Source organism: Amborella trichopoda, chromosome 13 (genome assembly GCF_054954075.1).
Source record: "Amborella trichopoda isolate Santa Cruz 75 chromosome 13, AtrichopodaSantaCruz75HAP2 v2.0, whole genome shotgun sequence".
NCBI lineage: Eukaryota > Viridiplantae > Streptophyta > Magnoliopsida > Amborellales > Amborellaceae > Amborella > Amborella trichopoda.
Window position 1 is genome coordinate 16,847,200 of NC_142348.1, and position 26,883 is coordinate 16,874,082.

At 39.6% G+C, this 26,883-nt stretch overlaps 1 protein-coding gene across 30 annotated transcripts in view; it reads left to right on the plus strand.

Moving 5' to 3' along the window:
- The window catches only part of HMA1 (heavy metal atpase 1), a 74,096-nt gene that overhangs the window by 13,156 nt on the left and 34,057 nt on the right, over positions 1–26,883 (plus strand). For 5 of the 30 annotated variants that reach the window (XR_016047133.1, XR_002280926.2, XR_016047137.1 and 2 more), the window contains exons 2-8: positions 5,269–5,419; positions 5,533–5,714; positions 6,176–6,322; positions 14,382–14,577; positions 17,236–17,348; positions 20,491–20,732; positions 25,145–25,186. Coding sequence is in view for 14 of the 30 variants with exons in the window: in XM_020667123.2 (XP_020522782.1) it covers positions 5,269–5,419; positions 5,533–5,714; positions 6,176–6,322; positions 14,382–14,577; positions 17,236–17,348; positions 20,491–20,732; positions 25,145–25,186 (1,073 nt within the window). In the remaining 16 variants the exon portion in view is untranslated. Of the gene's footprint in view, positions 1–5,268; positions 5,420–5,532; positions 5,715–6,175; positions 6,323–14,381; positions 14,578–15,644; positions 16,072–17,235; positions 17,349–20,490; positions 20,733–25,144; positions 25,187–26,883 lie in introns of those variants that run through there. The other 25 variants (XR_016047135.1, XR_016047134.1, XR_016047139.1 and 22 more) reach the window with 9 other exon arrangements.

Sequence of the window (26,883 nt, forward strand, 5' to 3'; positions counted from 1 at the left end):
TATGGCCAGGATGGGTTTGGGGAGAGATGGAGGAAGTGGATGAGCGGTTGCTATTCAAACCCTCATTTCTCTATCCTCATCAACGGAAACCAGTTGGCTATTTTCCCTCATCGAGGGGGCTAAGACAAGGAGACCCCCTCTCGCCCTTCCTTCTTGTAATTGCGGCAGAAGTCTCCAGCCGATCCATCTCTCGGGTCTACCAAGCTGGCCTCCTATCTGGTTTCAAAACCAGTAGGAACGGGCCCATAGTTTCCCACCTACAGTACGCGGATGACACCCTGGTATTCCTGGATGCCACCCGAACGGAAGTCAACACCCTCAAAAGATTCCTTCGTTGCTTCCAATCGGCGATTGGGTTTAAGATAAATATGGATAAATCCAATATGTTGGGGGTTGACTTGTCAACTGAAGATATTAGAACTCTCATTCTTGATTGGGAATGTAAAGTCCAGGTCCTCCCTACCACTTTTCTTGGGCTCCCCCCGGGCGTTGGTAAGCCTAGAAAGCAGCAATGGTCCTCGGTCCTTGACAAGGTTGATCGTCGCCTGGCAGGATGGAAGAACAGATTCCTGTCAATGGCGGGCAAAAACACCTTTGATTAAAGCAACCATAGCTAACTCCCGAATCTACTTAATGTCGCTTTTCCATATGCCGATGCAGGTGGCCAATCGACTCAACCAACTCGAGGAATTTTGTATGGCCTGGCCAGGAAGATAAAAAAAACTTTCATCTTGTAGCCTGGGATAAGGTCTGCCAACCTAAAGACAAGGGTGGCTTGGGGATTAAGGTCATTCGTAAACACAACGTCGCCCTTCTCGGAAAATGGTGGTGGCGTTTTGGTACTTAGCCAAATGCACTCTGGGCTCAGGTGGTTAAGCATAAGTACAATATCCCTAGACATTCCTGGCTGCCAGGAACACCGCAAAGGCATAATGGGTCATTAGCCAAATGCACTCTGGGCTCAGGTGGTTAAGCATAAGTACAATATCCCTATACATACCTGGTGCCAGGAACACCGCAAAGGCCTAATGGGTCAGGAGTCTGGAAGTCTCTTTTAACAGTGCTGGTCACTTTCAAGAGCCATACTAGGTTCCATCCAAGAGAAGGCTGTAGGGTAAAATTTTGGCAGGACCTTTGGTTAGGCCCCTCCCCTCTTTGTGACGTCTTCCCATTCCTTTTCTCTCTTGCATGAGACCAGGAGTCTTCAATTGCCCAGGAGCTCTGTTGCTTGGGATGGTGCAGAGTTTGGAATCCCTCTTTTAGAAGGAACCTAACTGCACAGGAAACTTATGATTTCCAGCGGCTCTCGCATACCCTCCATTCCCTCTTTCTCCTCTCCCATGGAAGAGATGAACTTGTTTGGACCCTGTCTCACTCGGGTAAGTTCTCAGTTGCTTCTTTCTATTAAAGCCTCACACTCTCACCTATCTCCCATGAGCCCTTCTCTAAAATTTGGTTTACTATTGCTCCTCCAAAAGTGCAGACCTTCCACTGGCTTGCTTTCTCTCATAGAGTCCTCACAGTGGATAACCTACAAAAAAGAGGGCTCCCCATCCCAAATAGATGTGCTCTGTGTGAATGTGAGGAGGAAAGTAACCAGCACATGTTCCTTTGTGAATTCTCTTATGACCTATGGGGTAGGGTATTGCAACTTTTTGGTATACATTGGGTTACCCCCCCTCGGTAAAAGCCTCCTAACCTGCAATTTTGATTCTTGCTGGTCTAAGGCAAGTCGAATCCTGTGGAAGGCGATTGTAGTGGCTACAATTTGGGTTGTGTGGCTGGAAAGAAATTCCAGATTATTCCGAGGCTCTAAACTTCAAACTTTGGCACTCTTGTCCAAGGTAACCACCCTGGTTACTTTCTGGGCTTCTAATCATAATTTCTTCGCCGGAATTCCACGGACTTTCTTCCTCACCCATTGGGGAGACATCCTTCATCACCAACCACAAGGGGTTAGTAGGTCAAGCATCTGGCTATCACCTAGCATCAAACTAAACTTTGATGGTTGCTCCTTGGGGAACCCAGGTCCAGCAGGGGCAGGAGGAGTTTATCGAGAACATGAAGGCAATATACTCCTCTCTATCTCTCAATTCCTGGGCTTAAAGGACTCTCTCCATGCCGAAGCACTAGCCCTCCTTATAGCTTTGAAAAATTCAACCCTTCCTGGGGTACTACTCTGATAGTGGAAGGCGACTCCAGAAAATGTTCTCTTGGGCTAGCAGAACGTGTGATCCACCTTGGTTTTTGTCCTCAGTTTTTGATGAGGTTCAACACATTTGCAAGGCTATGAACGTCTTGTGACAGCATACTTGGAGGACGTCCAACGATACAGTGGATCGGCTGGCGAAGAATGCCGCTAGAAGTGGGGGCTAGGCCGCCCAAACTTTGTCCACCTCCTTTTTTGATCTGGACCAGTGGACCTCAGCCTAAGTTTTGGGTTTCTCTTCTTTCTTTCTGCCATGTATTTCTCGTTGTGGTTGGCCAATATGTGGATGATCATTTTTATAAGCCCTTCCCCTGCCACCTTCTTTTTTAACTGTTTGTAAGGGGGTAATCTTATAAACCATTTTTTGTCAAGGGTTTGCTGACCGGATGTCTTCCGAGAGTCCCGTCTAGAGGGGTCTCTTGGAAGTTTACTACACTGTAATTTCTCTCGACAGCAATACAATCGTTAACATTTCAAAAAAAAAGAAAGTAGTAACACCATGGCTTAAAAAGTCAAACCATGGACCTAATGTGATGCCCTAATGTCATGAAAATCCATTTATATCGTAAGATCACAAGAGCATTTTATTAACCAAACACTATGATAAATAAATTTCCATTATATAAATTTTTTACATGAAGTTGTCTTATATCAAAATGTATAAACCTCCCTCATTTTCTTGCATTCATAATTGTCTCTAATATTTTGAATTTTCTCATGTATTCTACATAGAATGAATAATTCATAAATAAGAATTTTATAGACCGATCGGAAAGTACTGGCTTTTGGCCTCACTTACTAAACACCTTGATGTGTAGTAGATATTGACACCTGTGTTGGTACCCATGTACCACACCTAAGGCCTCATGGTTTGCATGGACAGCTTATAAAAAAAGGTTGGCAATCACTGATAGAGTGCCGGGGTTACATTGGTTGCATTAGATGCTTCTTATGTAAAGCTGGTTTGTATGGGTAGCCTTTGTGTGCGTGATTAAGAAAGCAACCACATTGTGGTTTAAAATTGGAGCCAAAGCTCGCTTAAACATCCAAAACCTTCTAACAAATTGGTTCTAGAAAAACTTCAGGGCAAATTCCTAGATAAGTGTAGGAAAGCCACTCGCCCCACTCTGATTTGTGTCATATTGCAAGAAAGAAACCTGCGGGCAAAGGAAGATCATCATCATACCATTCAAGGGACACTGAGGGAGATGACATGGAAAATTTGAAATTGCATTCCGAAAGTAGTATCACCTAGACAATGGACATAATGGTTGGGGTCGTGTATCGATACGTGTTGACACTCTCTGACATGTGTCGACACGGGTTTAAGACGATGATCATCTGTATCCGGTATTTTGTTAAATTTTTAGTTGGTACACTTTAGATTAAAGTGTCATGCATTTTAATCTTAAGAAGCTTGAGGTCCTTAGCTGTAGAGTGGCCTCTTCAACCTCAAAAAGTTACCATCTCCAGTCCCAAGGGAAACTTTTTTATAATGTGTTTCATAAAAATGTCTCCAATCTTGAGGAGTACTTTTTTCTAAAGCATTTTTGAGAAACATCATTGTCTTAGTCAATGTACCCCAACCAACCCCCCCCCCCCCCCCCCCTTTTTTATTTGAAGTTTAAAAGCACATACCACCATCAACATCAAGGCTTGAGCTGTTAACATATTGATAATTAATGGTAATCGCCACTGTAAAGCAAACTAACATAGATTCCTACTATTGGTAATGAATGGGAAGGGCCACCATCAAGTAAAGCCAACATAGATGCCTACTATTGGTGATGGATTAATTATATAATAGATGTAGTTATTTACTATGACTTAGTTATTTGACATAAAAAAAACACCTTAATTAAAAAAATGGCCTAATAGAAATTTTTAAAAGAGTTGTTTTGAAAATATTATACAGAAACAACTATCTTTCTTACCTTTCTTTTATATATATATATATATATATATATAGGAATGATTTCATGCAACGTTTGTATGGTAATGTAATCAAACAATCTTCAAAAACCATCTTAGGGTTCTTTGACCTTAATTTTTAAATATAAACTCTTTTCATTCCAATGAACAATCACAAAAAAAGAACAATTTGAAAACACACCCTAAAATGTGGTTTTAGCCCCATTAACATAAGCCATCCATTTTTGTCAGATGCTTAGATATAGGTCTTGAATGGAATATTTTTCCCTTTCCAAATTTTTTAGATGGCTTTATTTTCACTAGATGACCAATGTCAAAAAGAAAAATGATTTTGAGTTTGTAAAGGCCTAGATCTTAAAATTCATGAAATGAATGGTCTAGATTCATTGTTGGAAGGTTACCCATTTTGACCACATCTAGGGTGCAAATTGAATTTTATTTTTTTGGGTGATTGGTTATTAGGATGAAGAGAGGGTGTGTGCAATTTTTGGGGTCATAATAATGCCACAAACATGATTTTTTAGAAGTGTGGTTTCATTATATTACAATGACATGGTGACATGAAATCACTACCCATATATATATATATATATATATATATATATGGAGGTGTCAGGGCACTACTGGGTTTTTAGACTTAAGTACTGGACACTCAAGACACGTACTAGACATGACACCATGTCTGTGACATGTAACACTGTCTGCAAGAAAGGTAATCTTCAATAATTGCAAGAGAAAAAGTCATATATGAAAGATGGATAATACAAACTCCCAATGGACATTGTGTGAGATAGAGCAAATGTGGTGCGGTCATTGTATATATACACGTATATAGAGAAACTTGTTGCGAGGTTCATTGTAAATATTATATCATACACAGAATTACTCCTTATGTACAGTTGATTTCATACAAATTAATACAATGGGTGGGGTTCCACACAAACCCTCGCTAGTGGAGCGAAAAAAATTTCTTTTGCATTTGACGTTTCGAGGAAATTTTTGTATTCTAATTTCCCTCGTCTATTAAATGATATAATTATGTTTTCTTGATTGATATGGTTTTCGTGGTTATTATGATTATTTCATTCTTTGTAATCTCTATAATTTCTCTGTGTAATTTCTTTTAGGTTTCATCAGCCCTTGATGCAGTTGTGGATCTTGCTGGCGGGAGGGTGAACATCCATGTCCTCATGGCATTGGCAGCCTTTGCATCCGTATTCATGGGAAACTCTTTGGAAGGAGCTCTACTTCTTGCAATGTTCAATCTTGCACATATTGGTAATAATCATTGCTCAACTACAAAAAGTTTACCCTTTTTCGAGCATTTCCCCTAGAATAAGATAAACTTTTCCTGCTTGACCCCGTAATTTTCTGAAGCATTATGTATACAGCGGAAGAGTATTTTACAAGTCGGGCTATGAATGATGTTAAGGAATTGAAGGAGAGCCATCCTGATTTTGCTCTTGTATTGGAATCTGTTGACGTGCCTCCTCATTTCTCCTCATTGTCATACAAAAGAATCCCAGTGCATAATGTGGATATGGGGGCTTACATCCTTGTCAGAGCTGGTGAGGTCCGCACATGACTCCTTGTTTCTAATAGAATCTATTCTTTTTTCACATTCTTCTTCGTGTCCTCACGTTTGATGTTGAGATCGAGTAGCTTTATGTGGTTGTTGTTATGGAGCTTTATACCATTAGCGTGATTGGGAGGTGTCCAACCAAGTTTGTTTGTGTGGAAGATAGGTCTCTAGATATCCATATTATTCAAAATTGGAAGTCTTGTGAGTTTTGATATGTCATTCTGATTTCTGTATATGCTATGATCCCTGGCTTATGCTTTGAATGTGGTCATTAGTCCAACCGCTAGGTTATGACTTATGAGATGCTTTTTCAGATTGTATCACACCTATGCACATTTATTCTTTCTCTGTTTAGGACTATTTTCCTTAAGATCCATGTCTCAAATTATTATTATTATTATTTTTGTTGATATCCTCATAGTTTTACAGTTTCTTCTCTGTAATATGGTCAGACTGTTCCAGTAGATGGAGAAGTTTCTCGTGGAAGATCAACAATCACAGTTGAGCATTTGACTGGTGAAGCCAAACCTCTTGAGAAGAAAATGGGGGATAGTATTCCTGGTGGTGCAAGGAACTTGGATGGGATGCTGATAGTGAGGGTACTCTTTATATTTGCTTCGGAACCTCTGAACTTTGAAAATGCATTGGATTTATTCATTTTTATTTAAGCCTATAATCGTTTTTTCTTTTTTGAGAATGTTAACGGTTAATATTATAATCAAAGGTGTACAAAAGTATGGGTCGAGAGGACCTACAGACCGGGTCTCTCAACCAAAAAATGGTCATTAAGAAGTGGGCCTATACAAAAAGGTCGAGCTAAAACAACACCTGAGAAGCAAAAATTAGGAGCTGTCCAGAGAGAGGGGCTTATAGAATACGCCCATTTACAAAAGAGAAGGCTGTGCAAAAGAGGTCCAGAGCAAAAAAAGAGATGGACCTATGACCAAACTTAGGAATGCATCTAAGTCGCGGCTAAACGGGGGCTAAAGGTTGATTCCGAGTGGCTTCCATAGCAAGACGATCTGCGAAGTAGTTCAACGTCCTCCAGATATGCATTCAGATTTAACCCTGCAATTATGCTCAATCTCGTAAAAAATGTGGGCTAGGTATCGAGGAGGAGAGGCCTTTCTAGAGGCCCAGGACATAATGTTTTTGGCATCTCCCTCAATGTGCAACTGTGAACCTCAGGAAAGGTTGTATTTCTTGATGCCCATCAACAGGGCTGTAGCCTCTGCAAACTGTGAGTCTACGAGGCCAAGGTGTTCTAAGTAAGGCGTGGGAATATTGCCATTATGGTTGCGGAAAACCCCTCCAACTCCAACTGAGCCTGGGTTTCCCAAGGAGCATCCATCAAAATTTAGTTTAATGGATCCCACCGGGGGAGTCGTCCAGTTGGATGCTCTTGAGGTGTGATGAGGAGCGACGTGAATAAGATTCTCCTAGTCGCAAAGGAAAGTGGCAGCTGAAGTCTCGGTGAAAAGTCTGTGATTGGATGCCCAAAAGATTACCAGTGAAGCAACCTTATGAAATAAAGCTGGGAGTTCGCTTTTGGTTCCATAAAATTCTTGAATTTCTTTCGAGCCAAATTGTCCATAATGTTGCAGCTAAAGAGGCTTTCCAAAGGATTCTGCCCGACTTCGGCCAATGAGATCGAAAGAGCAGGATGTCAACGTCAGAATAGAAGGAGGGGTAACCCAAGATACTCCAAAGAGTTGGATAATATGACTCCAGAGTTGAAGGGCAAGCTGACAATGAATGAACAAGTGAGGGTTCGTTCCTTCCTCGCAAAGGCACATGATGCACCTATTGGGAGTTTAGATACCTCTTGTTTGGAGTAAGCTGACGGTAGGAGCACGTTCAGAGCAAGCGATCCGGTGAAAGGCTTGCACTTTTGGAGGTGCGATGGAGGACCACATTTTGGATAATACAGGGTTCGGGTTGAGGGGGAACATAGGCTGCAACAGTCTCTTATAGAAAGAGGCCACCGTAAAAGAGCCGGTGGGCGAGGGAGTCCAGACCATTGTGTCTGTCCCTGAAATAGCAAGAAAAGTGGAGTGGAGGGATGCCGAGAGAGACATGAAATCCATGGTTTCTTCTTCTGTGAGAGATCACCTAAAGGATGGATTTCAAACCCTACGTATCAAAGAGAACCATTTCCTCTGAGACCAGAGAGGCTTTTTTAACTGCCACGGAGTAGAGAGAAGGGAAGGGATCTCTTAGCCGGGTGTGGCCTAACCTGAGATCAGACCAAAAGCTCACTCTAGCCCCTCCTCTAGCATGAAAACATATAAGTGTTTGACTAGGTGGAGGGAGGAGAGCAAAGATTTCCAGGTACCTGAGCCTCTGGTTGTTGGATTGTCCTCAGGCAGCCAATGATCTGGTGGGATGCTGTATTTGCAATGGATAACTTGGGCCCAAAGCTGGCTGTTCTAGGTGGCCAGTCTTCACCACCATTTACCTAGGAGCACGAGGTTGTGTTTCCTTAGAACTCTGATCCCAATACCTCCCTGATGTTTCGAGAGACAGACTTTGTCCCGTGAGATGAGGTGGATCTTATTTGATGCAGCATCATCTGACCAGAGGAAGTTCCTCATCAGTTGGTCTAGGCGCTTAGCAACCGAGGCTGGCATGTGGAATAAGGACATCAGGTAAACTGGGGAGTTGGGTAGGGTTGCTTTGATAAGCGTAGTTCTCCTTGCGAAGGATAAGTATCTGCCTTTCCTTCTTGCCAACCTTCGGTCTACTCTATCGATTACATGAGCCCATTGAGCTTTCTTTGGTTGCCCCAGCCCCAGAGGCAAGCCAAGATACGACATGGGTAGGTCCTCCACTGAGCATTCCCAGCCTGGGATGAGGTTTCTGGTTTGGAGATTAGATAGGCCTAGACTTATCAATTTAGACTTAGCCATGTTTACTTTGAATCCCGTGGCTTACTCAAAGCAAATCAAGAACAACCTAAGGTTTTCGATTTCCTCCGATACTGCATCCAAGAAAACTAGTCTGCGTACTGCAGATGGGATACGCATGGGCCATTTCTACTACTTTTGAATCCAGAGAGTAGTCCGACCTGATACATGCAAGAGATAGATTGGCTAAAGACTTCCGCAACAACGACGAAGAGAAAAGCAGAGAGAGGGTCTCCTTGGCGAATGCCCTTTGAAGATGAGAAGTACCCTTTCGGTGACCCGTTGATGAGGACTGAGAAAAAAGGTTTGGAGTAGCAACCCCTCATCCACTTCTTCCAGCGCTCACCAAACCCCATCCTAGACAAGGTTTGGTTGAGATGGGCCAATCCACGTGGTTATACACCTTCTCCCAGTCTATCTTAAAGATTAAGCCCGGTTTTTTACTGTGGTGGCGAGAGTGTAAGCCCTCATGAACCACCAACACTTCGTCTAGTATTTGCTGATCCTTGATGAAGGCGGATTGTGAGGAGGATATGACAAGAGGAAGAACCTGTTTGAGCCTGGAGACCAAGACTTTGGACATAATTTTATATGAGGAATTGACCAGACTTATGGATCGGAAATCCTTCAATTCCTCTGCCCCTCCTATCTTAGGTACAAGCGCAATGAAGGTTGCGTTGATGGCTTTATGGAGTCTTCCATGTTGGAAAAATTCCTCGAAGAAGAGAAGAAAGTCATTCTTAAAGGTATCCCAGAAAACTTTAAAAGGGGCGATTGGGAACCTGTCTGGGCCGGGGGCCTTGTCTTTACCTAGGTCCTCCAATTCTTTAAAGATTTCAAACTCAGAGAAAGGGCATTCCTACCAATCAACCCAATGAGAGGGGAGAGATCTGAAAGGAAGGTTGCCCATACTAGGTCTAGGATTCGAACGGGCTGAGTAGAGATTTTGAAAGAAAGTTAGGATGGCTCGTTTGATGTCCGAGGCATTGTTCAGGATCATATTACCTTCCTTAATAGTGGAGATGGAGTTATCTCATGTACGATAGTTTGCTATCTTGTGGAAGAAGCCAGTGTTTTGGTCCCCTGATTTAAGCCAAGTAACTCTGGATCTTTGGTACCAGTACAACTCTTCTTTTTTCAAAGTAGAGAAGTAGTCCAACTTCGATTTTGACCTTAGGTTGGCCTCGGAGGTCGATAAAGGCCTCGATTCCTCAATCAGATCTAAGGCTTGGATGGCGTTCAACTGAATTTGCTTAGTATGAGAGAAATTTCCTGGAAGAGAGGAACTCCGAGTTTTAAGGCAGGCTTTAAGTAATTGGATCTTTTTGCAGCCTAAAGCTAGCTTTGCCCGAGACTTGGGTTGAGAAGGAGTTCCACTAGGCCGGAATGGAGCTTCTTCTTCGAGCCAGGGGAGTTCAAACCTAAAAGGTTTGAGGCCCCTAGGAACTGCTAGAGTGTCCAGGAGGATAGGGCAGTGGTCGAAAGCCTATATAATCTTACTGAGGATACTTTACAATAACATGGGTTACATGACATTAATTTGCTGGATGAACTTGAAATGATTAATTTTTGTAGTCAAGTACCTTTATACTAGTCTGCTAATTTCCTTGTACATTTATATTAATTAGATATCTAGGCCCTTGATTCCCTTTAGGATTCTCCCCACCTCTCTTTTGGGGTCCTCCTCCAGGATAGACCTCAAGTTTAGCCTTTTACACCTCAAAAAGGAAGAAATCTTTTCAGCACAATGCTTTAAAGTCAAGTGGCTCTCCACGGGTGACAAAAGCACAAAGTTCTTCCACAAAATCACTAGCTCTAGACATAGGCCCCATTTCGGTAACTCCATATCTATTGGCCACCTTTCTTTTTCTAATCTCGTTGACATTGCCACATCATTAATTTCCCATTTCCTAACTCTCTTCTCCCTCCAACTTGGCCCTCGCCCCTCTTTGACCAATCTTTCCGTCTCATCCATCTCCCCGGTTCAAGCCTCTTGGATTTAGAGACCTTTCCATGTTGATGAATTTCATATGGCCATCACTTCCCTTGGCAAATACCGGGCTTCTGAGCCAGACTGCTTCCCTATCTCGTAGGTTTTGGGACACTATATCCCTTGATTTCCTTGCTTTTACTTTTGAATACTTCCATTGTGGGATCATGAACAATGATATGAGCGCTACCTTTATTGCTTTCATCCCCAAAAAAGAGGGGGGTAGTGACATCTAGGACTTTTGTTCATCAACTTTCTGAATTCCTTGTACAAGATCCTTACCAAGGTCCTTGCTTGTCCCCTCATCTCCGTCCTCCCCTCTATCATCTCTCCCTCCCAGAGTCCCAGAGTGGCGTTATCCCTAATAAGCAAATCCTTGTTGGTGCCCTCATTGTTTATGAACTCATCCACTACCGTCAACTCTCCTACTCCCCCAACCTCATTCTCAAACTGGATCGAGAAAAGGCTTAGAGTTGCGTCAATTGTGGTAACCTCCTTTGGGTCCTCGATCGCATGGGTTTTGGAGTTAAATGGCGTGATTTGATTCCTTGTTGTTTCTTTTCCACCTCATCCTTTCTCCACATTAGCTCCCTAGTTCGTGGTCCTTTCATCATGCCATCATTGCTGAAGTCTTCAGTAAATCACTCTCTCGCCTCTACTTTGCTGGCCGCCTATTTGGTTTTAGATCTTTTTGCTCATAAACCCCTATCTTTGACCTTCAATATGCAAACGACACTCTAATCTTTTGTGATGCCTCTTCCATAATAGTTAATAACCTATGGCTCTTCCTTCGTTGCTTTGGGATTTTGACTGGTTTGAAAGTCAACTTTGATAATCCAAGCTCTCGAGTGTTGGTGTTCCTTCTGATACCCTTCTTGAGCTTGCCTCTAGATTAGGATGTGGGGTCGGCCCTTCCCCCCAAATACCTTGGTCTCCCTTTGTGGCTTGGCAAAGCTCGTAATGCTTTTTGGACCCCTGTCAAACGGTTTCAAAGAAAATTAGCTCTTCGGAAAGGCCATTTCCTCTCTATCAAAGGGCATATTACGCTCACCAATGTTACCCTTGAAAATTGGACAAGGTGAACTAGCACGGTATATGCGGATTTTAGTTTTTCTCTTTTCTATCGGCTAGAACACTTACAGAGGTCCAAACACAATAAAATGAACTTGAAATAAACAAAAATGAATGGAAAAATAGGTTCTCACTTGCTGCCACTAATAAAAATTCTTTTATTCAATAAGAAAAAAATTACATAAAACTCTTGGGAACAAGAAAACTCAAACTGCATAACATAAAATAAATCTTCCTAGAAAATTACCTCAACTGGACTTTACACACCCCACTCCGGGACTCCTCTTTGATGACGCATAGGATCAAGGTCTATCTCAGATCTTCAAAGTATAGAAAGCCTAGCCAATACCCTTCCAAATCAGAGAGCAAAGGTGAAACAAATCAAGGCTTGAAGCTTGTTATGGAGTGTGCTCCCTTTAGGCTTTCTGAGGGCTTGGGCGTGGCCCTCTTTCTTTCTCAAAATGTTTTTCTAACTTTTGGTATGCTAGAGAGAGATGAGAGATCAGAGAGATAGTGTGGCCTGCCACCTTGTGAGGGAGAGAGAGAGATATGTCATGTGTAGCGACTTCCTCTTAGGGTTAGGGTATTTAGAGAGAGATAAATATGAGTATTTATAGACTTCGTCTTAGGGTTAGGGTTTCTAGGGTTAGCCATCCTTATGGAGAATAGATCCAGACCATTGATCATAGGAGACCTGTGGGGTGAGAGATCTTAGCTTTACAATCCTTAGATCAACTATCATGATTAAAAGGAAGGTGCTAAAACCTTATCCTTCTGCTTCCTTAACCTAATCCCATTAAATAAAAATAATATAAAAAATGTATTAGACATTCCTTTCTTTTCCAGAAATCTCTTACACATGCTTTAATAGAAAATCATTTCTCTTTAATTTTCAAAACCTTCCTTATTTAAAATACTGAAAATTCAGTTTTAGACAATTTATAAATCCATTTTGAGAAAATAAAATATCTTGAGACTTCTTAAAATTCATTCTATTAATCTAAAAATAATTTAAGGTCAAATTAATTAATTCTAAATGAATTTTATGGGATTTTGATCCAACTATGTTAAGAAAATATTAATTTTGTTAAAGCACTTCATCTTCTACTATGGACTATAATTCACACCCATTTTCTCAAACTAACAGTAGTTCCCATGACCCGCTGACCATTATAGGGATTCATGATTGGGCGATCAAAGTCAGCCTATAGGTGAGGGGGATACAATCCTAGTCTATGGATTACAAGTTCCCCCTAGGGACAAGTCCAAGGTCACATAGACCTGTGTACACACAACGCTATGGTGCATATGGGGGTTATCTCTTGCATATGTACACGTATAAACCTTAGTGGTGATTTGCTTCCCGACATGGCTATCATATATAGATGCCATGTGATGGGCTAAGATGAAGCTTTCACCCTCATTCCTACAGGCCTACCAATCACATACAAGGGTCACACAATCTCTTGCTCACTACCGTAGGAAACTCCGACCTCATCAAGGATAACCCTATTAACCGTTATCGGATGTACCCCTAAGGACAAGTACTAACACTACACACGAATGCATGATTCCACTCTCACGCATATGTACACAGCTCTCTTGGGAGCTTCCCCGGGGGAAGGAGGCTTCCCTTATTGCACCTGTCATATGAACATGCTGTGGGGAGGCCAATGTCGAGGCTTTAGCCCTCATTCTCATAGGCTAGCCTCCACAAGCAAAGGTTCCACTCTAACGTCCAGCCGAACCATAGGGATATCTCTAACCTTGGCCAAGGGATGACCCCAAACCCTTATCGTGCTTGCTTAGGCTTTAAGCCTGATCCCCATGGGCCTATGTTTTCTCTTACTTCGAATTCTTACACTCCCAAGCCTCAGACGGCCTATGCTCGCTGAGTCACCCAAAATTGTGTCCCCTTTGGGTCGCATGCTCCCATTGGAGTCAAAATCCCCTATATGTGATTAAGCATACAAGGACGATCGAGGCCTTGAAAGGCCATATGCGTCTAAAACTATGAAGGTACTGGAGAACCTCTTCTTGAAACCAGCCAAAGCATGCATTACTTCTTGTCAACTCCAGTTGTTTGTTATTCCATTTAAACATCTGCAACACTAACGAAATCAAATTAAATAAATAAAATCATAATAGTACATGGTTTTGAAAACATTCTCCAAAAAAAAAAAAACAAAAAAGTATTAGGTTTTTGAATATTGAATGAAATATATAACCTGGAGATAGGCTTTTTGTTTTTCATTAAACTAACCATAAGATTCACATGGCCTGCTGTTCCAGAATGCTAATGCCCAACCATTATTGAAATGATGACTAAATGTGATTATAAGTCTTTCTAATATTTATTATCCTATGAACATGATAAGAGATATTTCAATGCCTCTTTGACCATCTACCGATAAATATTGCAGTTATTGAAGGCTCTTGGATTTCATTTGCAATAAACTGCAGCCTTTATCTTTTCTATATACTACTTAGGTTTTTCTAATAAATTTATTTCTCATAGTCATAATTGAACAAATGAGTTCGAATTCCTGATTAATCAAATTCTCATAGTTCAAGTTTTGTATCAGCTGCTGTCTTCTTGAAGATTGTTGAAGATGTTTATGCAATTGCTTTTAGTTTCTTTCGTTGTCTTTGTGATTTCTCATGGTTTGCTTCCCTTAATAAATGGCTTAGGCAACGAAGACTTGGGAAGAGTCAACGCTAGCTAGGATTGTTCAATTGACGGAAGAGGCACAACTTAATAAGCCAAAGTTGCAGAGGTGGCTTGATGAATTTGGTGAACGATACAGCCAGGTTGTTGTAGCTCTGTCTGTTGCGGTTGCCCTCATTGGACCATTTCTCTTTAGGTGGCCTTTTATTGGCACGTCAGGTAGAGATGCCTCTCTTCATGAGAGATTTATATGATATATTCGTCTACTACAAACCTTTTGCAAGCTGTTTCAAACTGCCCATAGTGCAAAATGTTAGTTGTTTTTGATGAATATCTAAAAGCCTTATAATAGATGTGACATAACCTTCTTAATTTTATTCCTTTCAATAGCTTCTTAGCTTGTGGTGACTAATAGTATAATGTCCAAGTTTTCTTTATTAATTCTCTAGTGCCCATTATATTGCAGCAAAGTAGGCCAGTGTAATTTCATTGGTAACTAGATGTTAGGATCCGTATTACTCTTTTCCCTTTTTCTTTTACCGGTTACCAAATATATTTGATAGTTGTTGGGCATCCTATACCTAAATTGAGAACCATAAAAGTGTAATGATGCAGCCTGCGAGGTGAAAGAATGCAATAGTTTGTTTTTAGCAAGACATCAAGCTGCTGTTTTCTAAATTAATTTTGGGAGAAATAATGCCAATATGAACTTGAAATGCCAGGGAATACTTTGAAAACCCTAGTCTAACTATGAGATTTGTGTTCCATATAGTCTCTCAGTCTGATACATTGCTAATGTAGGATCGTGTGGATCAATAGTTGCATTATTTTCAAAATGTGTGGATCAATACTTGCATACTTTTGTACAATGTGGAGCTCGATACTTGCAAATTTCATATCCAACTTTTTCGCACGATGATCGGGTGCATTTCATGAATATTGTTAAAATGGGTTACTATCAAAATTTTTGTGCATCTAATTCTTTAAAACTTTCATTATATAAGTCTATTGGTAATTTCAAAAACACATATAAATCTCAATGTACTACTTTCTTGTTCCCAAAAGTCTAATTTGTAGTTTCTTGAAATTACATCATTAAATGCAAGTTGTTGGGAGAAATCAATATACATGAATCTGAATGCCATAAACATACACACGAACATGAACACATGCAATGGAAAGACTTGTTGAGTAATTTTGGCGTGAATGCGTTGGGGTTTGAAATATATCTCCATTCTTTTTCCCATTTCAATTTACTAATCAATTTATTTTTTGGTTAAGGAAAGGGCCACGTAGCAAGATGGAGAGAATAGGTGGGGACATGACCACTTGGACGAACAACGATACCCATTGTTTCTTATCTTTCTTTTTTTCTTATTTTTTATTTTTTAAGATAGGTCACCTGTCACACCAATGGGGGGGCATACCTCCACGGGTCACCTTATGATGGCAGCAGCACATGACAGGGCCGTAGTATATATGAGGCTTTCGCCGTTCTCTTTATCATTTCTTTGCGTGCCCTACTCTTTCCATCTGTTTATCTTTTATTCTAGGGAAAATAATGAAACACTAGATATGTACAGCTAGCCTAAAATTTCTCTTTTTTCTGGATCAGAAACATGCTTGACATAAACCAAGGATACACACCTAGAACAGGAGCAGCATCTCAAACTTTTTAGGATTTTTTCCTCCAAACCTGCAAAAAGCTCTCTGGTTGTATTCGAAATCCATTCTCTCTCATCTCCAATGGTTACGTTCCGTTGTGGTAATGTTTGGCCGATATTAATACATTAATTTGAGGGAGGGAAACATGACATAACTGTGGATAGAATTGGCATAGCCTTCATTTATTTTGTCTGTGTATTTGTAGGTTTGTGTGCATTTACTTGTGCTGTGCATGTGTAGTGTGTGTAGTTAAAATGTACCACTGGAGAGAAGAAGCATAATGAGGGAGATGATGATCTAGAGAAAGAAAGAAAGGAGAGGAAGAGAGAAAGACAGAGGAGAGGAATCACATTGAGGCAAAGAGAAGATATGGAGTTGTGTTGGGTTCTAATCTAACCCACCCACTGCACTCTTCTAATATATATATATATATATATATATATATATATATATATATATATATATATATATGTTATTAAATTTTTCTTGTATAAGATGATGTCCTTTTAATGAGGAAAATGATATACAAGTCCTTAGGGGCTTAAATACAATAGAAAATAGTATAAACTTTAACATTCATAACATGTGTGTTTATATGCATATGTGTTTTGAGTTGTAAGATGTAACATATTGTATCTTTGTGTCATTCATTTTAGGTCTTGTGGGCATTTAGGTCTGTTAGATATATGAACTTTATGTTATGTAACCAAATTGTGTTATATGTATCCAATATGTTTAGGCACAATACAATAAGCATATTGACCATTGCTCATGTTGTACCTTCTTCTTGGCACACCTTCGACTTCTTTGTTTTAAGGCAACTGTAATCCTGGTTTCATGACTACCCCCTAAAATACAAGTCGATGTCGCCTAGAGTTTTCATGGTATTAAGGCTTTGGTTTTTCCTGCATTGTGTGTCCAAGTATCTTATTGCATAATTTTGCTGACCACGCTTCTGCGGAAATGTCCTGTTTGTTTGATTGCTGGTATATTCTCAAATACTCCAAGTTTTTTGGATGGATATTTGTATTAGATTTTTGTGATTCATTTACTCAGGAGATGTCCCAAAGATTTGATGCTGTTAACAGTGAAAGGATCTACATTTTTCTTTTTCCGGCCTTTTTTGTTTTATTATGGTTTGATTATCCACCATGATTTTCTTTTTGCGTTTTATGTCACACATTGATTTTGACATATTGACTTCTCTTATAGTTTGCAGAGGATCCGTATACCGGGCATTGGGCCTAATGGTTGCTGCATCTCCTTGTGCATTGGCTGTGGCTCCTTTGGCTTATGCAACTGCAATAAGTGCTTGTTCAAGTAAGGTAGTTGTCCTTCTATCTTGAGTGGAAATAAAGAAACGGAGTTCACATACTTCCTTAATTGTTGAATGATTGCTCATGTTTTGTTTCCCTTGACTGTTCAACGTCCTCAAGCATTTTAAGGGAAAAAATGTCTCTTTTGTTTGTTCCACACTGTGTGTGCACGTGTGTCTCGTTTGTGTGTTCCTACAACGAGGGTGCTTTGGTCATTGGGCCTTTTGGAATAATCATCCTGTAATGAGTAGTATTTTCTATAGTGAAACTATCTTTTATTTGAAGACAAAGTCAAACATGTGTATTGAGGAGTTATAGTACCAAACAAATATGCAAGTTGATAAAATTGAAGTAAAATATATATGGGAATATGAGTTTTAGTCTGATGATTCATGTTTAGGAGAGAGAAATGAAGGACCCTACTGATTGGAGCTTGCAATATCTCCATGAGTTTGCAAACTGCTTATACATTTGGTGAATCTGTGCCGTTTGTCTTCTTATTTGTTGATGCATACTGGTAATGCTGCTTTTAGACACCTTGAAATATCATCGCTGAGGTTCTGAACCTTAAATAGTCAAAATTAGCTGTGACGCAGGTGAATTGCTGGAGTGGTTTGTTTTCCTTCCTTTATTACTTGCTGCCTTAAAATTGTGCGAGTTGACTTCAAAACGTACCACGTGGCATGTTGCTGATAAGCACACTTCTTCCCTGGTCGTAGTAACTTCTTATAGTATTCAAGCATCTGTAACTTCTGTAGCGTATGATTACCAAGATTTAGAAGGGGATGCTTTTGACGTTAATGCATGGCTTCGGGTGCAAATGGTTTTTTCTGGTTATAGATACTGAGACATATTGTCATTATAACTTGCACAATGACATTCAACCACTTCTAATATTTATATTGTTTCTTTTGTTGTATGTCATGTTGAATGTTCAGTGGTATAATTTGTATTATGGTTGTTGATATGTGTATGTGTCTCCCTAAATGTGTATTAAGAGTCAATATTTATCAAAAATTAGAAATTCAGTCTAGTGTTTATTCATACTGATTAAATGCTAAAGCTACACATATGCACTCTTTTATGTTTTAAGGGTAATCAGCAGGAAAAATCCCCTAACTGTTTTCCTGATTAAATTATGCAATACAAACAATTACAATGAGATTTTGCTCATAGAAGTTCGATGTGTCAAAAGTGATACAAAAGTTTCCATACATTGTCATATTAGTGGGCTGAGAGGTATCAATCAATTGAAACACTTTTCTTCTTTACCAATTTTTTTGTGCTTATGCTCCTATTTCTATATTGTTAGAAAGATTTTAAAATAATCAGCTTCTATCCAGTGTTTCAAAAAGCGCTAGGCGGCCGGGGGGTTCTAGGCTGCCTAGTGCCCATGTGGGCACCCAAAACCTTGGTGGCCTAGTAGAAAAAAAAAAATGTCTCTATAGTGTAACAATATAAGTATAACTGTATAACACATAAGAATTAGGGATTTAGGGCACATCAAATGTATGGTACACAAGTCCACATAGCATACACTCCTCCATACTAACTTTGATTGCTCGATCTCAAACTTCCACCTCTAAGATATTTGTAAGGACTCAAAATATTCTAAAAGACCCTCTAATAGATTTATAAAACATTAAAAAGTAAATCTAATATCAATGGGTGATGCTTAGATCAATTTCTCGTAACTTTGAAAAACCCTCTGATCATATGAAAATCACTAAAAACTAGTTTTTTGGATTTTTCTCTCTCTAAAAAAGAGGCTTTAATGGGGTTTAGGTTTCAAATGAACCTCGAACCCATGATTTTGTCCCTTTAGTATTAAAAAAAGGAACCAAAAAATGCCCACGAGGGTCATTTCTGCCCCCTTGGCTAGGCGCAGGCCCTCGACAGCCGCCAAGCGCTGGCCGCTGAGAGCCCGCCTAGGCGGGTTCCCTGGTGCCTAGGCAGGCGCTCACGGACAACCCGCGTAATTTGGCTGCATGGGCCTGGGCGAGGTGCTCATGCCTTCTGGACTACCTAGGCGGGTCGCCTAGGAACTGGGCTATCCACTTTTTAAAACACTGCATAGAAGTGCCTTGGTTTCCTTCTGGCCGACAATCTATCATTGAGCTTATTCAAGTCTTTAATGAGGCAACCCTTAAGGCCACCTCGACGATGCATCTAGAGACTATTGCTAGAGTGTGTCCAGCTGAGGGTGAGTGTTCTACTGTAGCTGGCCAATGCGTAGCCGCATGTCAAGATGGAAGTTACATAGCACTCTTAAGTCCCAGCCTTGAATCTACTCAAAAGCAGCACTCATGCCAAAACCACCCTTCTGATTCTCTCTAGAATCCAAGGAGCCTGTTTTCATGGCCTATGTCTTCCATGGAGCCCAACAGTCCCACTCAAACTTGGGATCACATTTTTATTAATACCAAAAATGCATTTTCACATAAAATATATGGGGAATACACAGGGTATGGATCACCAACCAATTTCTAAGGCCTTTAATGGTGCAAGTCCGAACAGAAGTGCAAAATGCACATCCTTTTGGCAAATTGCACATTCTGTTGGTGACATGTGTTGGAAACCATCTTCCTATTACGGGAATTTGGACTGTTATTTGGTGAAACCATTCTTTTGGTAAATTGCACTTCCATGGCCTTAAAACTGGAACAAACTGGCCGGTTAGATCATTGGGTCGTTGAATTGGTGCCTAAACCTGTCTGGTCTGGGCCCCCTTGGTCCGGCCTGTCTAGTGAAACGGGGCTGGGCTGTGGGGGCGGTATGTCAGACTGGTGAACCAGTGGATTGACTAGTCCCTATGGTGAACCAGTGGATTGACGTCGATGGAACTAAAGTGCATAATTAAAGACAAAAATTGAGTGTCTAACTAATTTTCTTTTCTTTTTTAATGTTTAAAGGATACTTTCATTTTCTTTTGTGAAAATGACTTTTTTATGAACATTTTTCTCTATTAATTTTCTTTATTAGTATTTTTATTTTTATTATATGATCTATCTGGCCGTTGAACCGGTCTGTCCGGACCAATGCCGTCACTAGTTTGATCACCGATCCGGTCCTAATAACATTGGTCACTTGTATAATATTTTGAATGCATTAATCTGATCTTTATGGATTTGTTTTTGCTTTGTTTTTCCAGGGTATCTTGCTTAAGGGTGGACATGTATTAGATGCTCTTGCATCTTGCCACACTATTGCTTTTGATAAAACTGGAACTCTGACAACGGGAGAATTATCATGCAGAGCAATTGAACCGATTTATGGACATAAAATAGGTGGTGATAAACATGCAAGTATCTCTTGTTGCATTCCAAATTGTGAGAAGGAAGCTCTTGCTGTTGCAGCTGCAATGGAAAAGGGAACTACTCATCCAATCGGAAGGTATTGTAGTTGGGCCTGGAACCGTTTGCCTCATCCCTTTCATTAATGGCAATTGTAAGACTCCATTATTGTTTCATTCTTTATATTCATTCTTTTCGTGCAATCCTCTTCAAACATTTATTGTGTTGGGCTATATATTTTAACTATTCCCTTTGATATAATGAGCATCCACTAATATTGATTGTAATATTTCCACTTTAGTACTTTTGGGGTTGTTATTTAGTTGATACTGATTTATACATTCGGGTTATTTTCTTTAGCTGTATTTGGCTAGTTTTGAAAGCAATATGTGCTCCCATTTTTTCCCCTTTTTAGAAAAGAATTCGAATGATAGCATTGGAGGATACTAACTGTAATCCGTCTTGTAGATTGAGCTTAATTTTTAGAGGTTGTACCATCATCATGCTCTAATGGCACATTTTGGAAAAGCCTGGGAAAATGGAATCCTTATGAGACCCATGTGTTACATGCATTTGGGTGCTTGTGGACATTTCGTGGATTTGCCTGGACCTGGGGCTGTGTGCAATTATTTCTTGGGTTGGGATATTTACTGACTTAGTACTATCAATAGTCTAAATTAGAAACCAAAACTTGTCACTAATCAAGTTATGCAAAGAGGTCTTTGAAGGGCCACACGTGCATTTTGGTGCAAATCTTTCCCATTATTTCCCTTGAATGTCTTGGCCTGTTTATATCTTAAGATGTAAAACCCATGGGATGCCATAAAGCAATCCACAACCAAATGATTTTCTAATAATATTTTTTTCGTAAGAAACAGAACCTGTTGGAGTCTAACAAACCCTTTGGCAGACAATGTTTACATTAGGATAGCCTATTGGAACCAAACAAACATATGAGAACATTGCATTCATGACAACTTCTGCTTTGTTCCTTTAGAGGAACCCCAAACTCTTGTACTTCTGTCAAGCTTTTCGTTTGTTTATTATGAATGCATAAACTAAAAGGACTATGAACGACCAGATTAGGTAAGCAGAACTTGTCAGATTTTGAAATGCATTTTGGAACTATGAAACCACGAGGTTGCAAGTCTCAAAATATACAATATTTGATGCTGAAAGGCATTTGAAACTGGTAGGTCGAAACTGGGCATGGCCCAATTAAATTTTTAGCCTTTTTCTGAAAAATGTTTCAGTAATTGAAAAGTTTCTTATGCATTTCTTTGGCACAATTATTAACTACTACTCACAGTTCTAGGATTTGCGTTTTAGGTATTTAAGCTTTGGTACATGTAGGCCATGGTGCTGCTGCATGAGCCGTCCATTTTCAAATGGACAATTCACTTCCTGATATCTCAGGAAAATGTTGAAAGGAAATCTGACCCATCTAACATATGTCAGATTGCCTTATTTGCTGTCAAGATATATGAAATGTTCATTCCAGAAACTTTTGTTGCCCAACTGGACAGCTCATATGGCCACTGCTACATGTATTGGTTCAGCCATTGCTGTATAAAAATATTTTTCTTCAAGTTGTGGTGATTTAAAGCTTTCCCTCTGAAGAGAAAGAGATTACATCACAGAGCCACAAAGTGTTGCAACAATTTGGAGAGAGTATGGGGATCCTTCAGTAGGGTTCTGTTGAGATATCCAAGAAATTGAAACTGGTTTTGTGCGTGTTTGCAATGGAGGCTTCATCAAATGGAAGTGAAGTATTTCTCCACTAACTTTGATGATTTTGCATGGATCTTCTTTTGACCAAAAAAAGCCGTCAATGTGCATAGAGTCATATTTAGTAGGTCAATAAATTAAAAATCATTGGGAAATAAAGATATGGTGTTCGGGTGTGCTATATGAATTTCTAAGAGTACTCATATTTCTGCATGGCTCAGCAACAATTCACTATCAGTTAATGCTGATAACAAAGTGGAGAAGTAAAGAAAGAATAAGATAATATCCCTTCTATTTTCCAAAACCCTAAAAATCGGAATGCAACAACAATATGACCTACTTACTTTTGCTCAATGGGTAGTCTACAGTATGAGTGAGGGATAGGAACAATGACGTACCAATCAGTAAACAATAAAAAGCAAGTGTTTTCTCATTTCAAAGTTTGTAGATGCATTGCAATCATGTGCCAAAAGAAAGGAAGAGAACGTGTAAAACATGTTCATTACTTCTAAGTAGACAGATTATCTTGAAGATCCATCCTTACCTGCAATTTCATCAAATACTATCATCTAAGAGAATTCCTTGTGATTTTATAAACAACCAAATGTACAAACTGTTCATGAGGCAAGAAAGAGTAGTAGGACTTCACTGTGCATGACAATTGCAACCCAATGAGCTTTGGACATCAATCAGGATTCTCTTTTCTAAAGAATGTCTGAGCAATAAAATGAATACATTTAAAAAATAAGAATACGAAGATTGAATCTCTTAAGAATTTTAATATTTATGAGAATTCACATGAAATTTCAAAAGAGAGCAACCCAAAAGAGGCATTCATTAAGGGTCTTACATTGTCTAACTCTTCCAAATAAGCATATAAGATCCTGATCTCTTCCCATCCAACACTTTAGAAAATTATATAGGACCCCAGACCTATGGTCCTCCTATCTCATGGGCATATAATCCTACTTTCTATTGGAACTCTCATACTTTTGTGTAGATACAGTAGAATGTTTCTCTGGCGTGTGTGTTCTCCTTGTTTCTATTACTAGGACACCCGTGCTTTTGTGGCTGTATCTTATAACATGAAACAGGGAGTAACATGAAAGCATATGGTTTCCCTTGCTTCGGAGGATGCCCTCTTTTTGCTGTTGTTGTCTGTGACTTACATTAGGTGCACATCTTTTTTTTGTATTGATGTCACTATTTCCCGGCCCTCCCCATTTGTTGTATTATTCCCTTACTTGAGGATCATCATCATGGATAGGTTCTCTTTTATCTTCTATAGGATCATCATTCCCTGTTGTGAACCTGGCAGTTCACAATGCCTCTCGGTATTTGATAGGTGATGTTTTCAAACTTACAACTTGACGTGATCTTGTGTTTTCCAAAATGCATGTTGGAATGCATGAGTTTTTTGTGTACTCAATTGAGCCTTTCATAATCTGACAGGTTTATGCTTTCCCTAAATGAGAAAAAACGAAAGTAAGATAAATAAAGCTTGTCTAAAGCTGATATGTTTAGTTTCCTCTAATAGATAGAAAATGCAACTGTTGTGATTGCAATATTCTGAAATGCTTGTTGGGTTTTGACAGGTCATAAATATTACCGATTTAAGGGTCTACTGGACTCCAACAAGTTTTGTTTTCTTAAAAGATGCAGCCTGTCATTAAAATTTGGTTTCAAAATTTCTTTTAGTATTCTGTAATTTATATCTCCTTAAGAAATATAAACGTGCAACTTTAGAGGTCTTGTGGTTGTGAATTGCTTGCCGGAGTCTGAAGCAATTTTTTGTGTTCCTAAGGTGGCCTATCGTAGTGTTTATGCGTGCTTAAGAATGGACCCTGTCGTAGCCGAAAGGTCTATTGATGTGTGATAGGTTCCGTTTATGTAAGAGATGGAAACATGACCTGTTATATATATTCTGTGACAGAAGGGGTGTGGGGTTCCAATAGGTTTCTTTCTCAAGAGCACGACCAGTTGCGATTATTCAACCAGATAAGATGAAGTCAAGGGCAAAATGGGAAAGATGTGCACCAAAAGGCACGCTTGGCCTGTCAGGGGGCCTCTGTGTGAATCGATAAGGGACAAGTTTAAATCACCAATTCAGATTATTGACATCTCTATTTTTGTAAAATCCTACTTGGGTTTTTAGAAATATGTGTTTCATACCCTCCTCTTCATTTGGTGGGGGATTGCACAATTTTGGATTGTAGGGAAATGCCCTTGCTGAAGACTTTGATATTTGTATGGGTTGCTAAGAAATTTTAACTCCCATCCCCATCCATAATTTAGGGAAGCTACTATGCTAGTGGATAGGTCTGCTGAGGGGTAGTGTTGGTAATTAGATTTGTGTGGAGACGCAACTCTTGAAGGCATATTGCGATATTCTGGGTATTTTCCCGTACCCGTGTACCCGTCAAAGTAAAATTACTCTTCGTTCTGATATTGATTTGCTTCATGGTGGATCCCTGTTGATCCTTTCGGAGTGCTTTTTTTCCATTGCCTTAGGTATGAATATGGCTTCTTGTGTTTTCCATGTATTGAAATAATTATTTATATTTCATTTGCGTTTTAAGAAAATTTAGCTAGTCAATATTTGATATATGACATTCAATAATTTTTATTGTGGTGGACATGTTTTAGTCCGCTTATGAGTGAGGAACGTTTTCTTTATACTTGAAATATTTTATATATATAGGAAGTACTTCCTATATTTGGTGAACCCTTACTTTGACATTGAAATTAAGGCTCAATCTGCAGAAACTCCTCTGTATTTTGCAGTGTGAGGTGCATAATGTATCAGAGGAGGGCCGAATATAGAAGGTTGACGTTTCCTCTGCATTATTGAAATTGGTTAGATGTGACTGGCTTGGTTTTTCTTTTTTAGATGTAGTGAGTTCATGTAGGCATTTTTGTCATATTTTATTCTCATCTCTTATTGCAACATAATACCACAAAGTATTAATTATCTTAGTTTCTGGGATGATTATACTTGCTATTCTTGTTTTCACTCAGCATTTATACTCTCTTATTTCTTTTAGCCTCATTGGGAACAAAGATGATGGTTGTCATTTTGTGTGAGGTTTGCTGCCTAAAGGACTTATCATCCCCTTTTTTACACAACCCAAAACCACATGGTGTTCCATTGTCGCACTATAGAACCTAATTCCATGTTCCACTATCTCAGATTTGAGCAAGGGGCACCAAAGTTTGGAACCTACAGCCCTCTTTGTTCGCCGCCCCTTGGATGGGATGCCTTCACGTAGTAAGGCCCAAACATTTCATATCTCATGAATGTTTCACCAAAAAACCAAAGGGTGCATTTGACTTTCAGCCACATCTTGCAATTTTTAATGTTGTTTTGGCTGCCGCTAGATACTATGGCTCCCAAAAATTGTGTAGCACTTCCCGTTATGGTGCTATGAAACGGGGAAGTGCTACAGTATTAGGAAGTGGCGTTTCCCAGAACTGCCACTCCCAAAAGTCAAATGCGCTAAAAGTGTAAAAAATCATGTCAATGCCCAACTGATCAAGGAATGCTGAAGGTGCCTCACTTCATTTGCCTGTTCCCACCTAGATTTACATAGCACGAGCAGCCATCACTTATTATCCATGCATGCGCCTAGATGGCTTCAACTTTAATTTCACACTCTTTCCCCTAATTTCTCTCTGACAGCATGTTGTACAAAATGACTGGAATGCATTCCTTGGTTAAGTCAATTCTCTGAAGTTACCTAAGTACGCTCAGGTGCATACGCTGATGGATTTTGATGTCCAGGTTACATCTTGGGACCTGATATTTTATTTAATTATATTTGATACTATTGTATTCTGATATTATTGGCCATTATAATAATGAAAACCTTAATGAAAGCATTGAAAGATTTTGTGCCTCATATATGTATGTTATTTCCTCCAAACAAAGTCGATACGACACTAAGGTTTAGTAAAAAATGTCCTGAAGAAAAACTCATCCTCACAAACACCTATATGAACAATCTCCTTTGCTATATGCATTTGTCCTTTGCATCTCTTCTGTATGAGATAAAATGGTGACTAGGGTGTCTTGTTGACATCGTTCTCTATGGTGATTGCGTCTTCTCTTCCTGTCTCTCTCCCTTGAGATCTCACTTTACCAAAAGGTTATAAAAGTTTATCTGTAAATGAAATAACTGTGATAACTGGTGAGAAATTTGATCAAAGATGGGTCAGTGGAGGACTTAAAGTGACCACACCTCCACTTCAGCACCTAAAGAGAATGTTTAGACCTGATTTGAGCAGCCTATTTGAGATCACAGGAGGAAATCTTAAGTTGACACAACAGACCAGAATTAGATAAATATTCAGGTGGTGCTCCCATGCAATTCTCTTGGTGAAGAATTCCATTGACAAATATATTTCCAATACAATGATGCAAGTCCCAGCTACGGCTATAGATGAGGATACTCAAGTAAAAGAGCTTGGAAATTGGTGAAAGAGTTTCCTCATCCAGTTCGTACTCCTTGTGGTTTCATTTCACT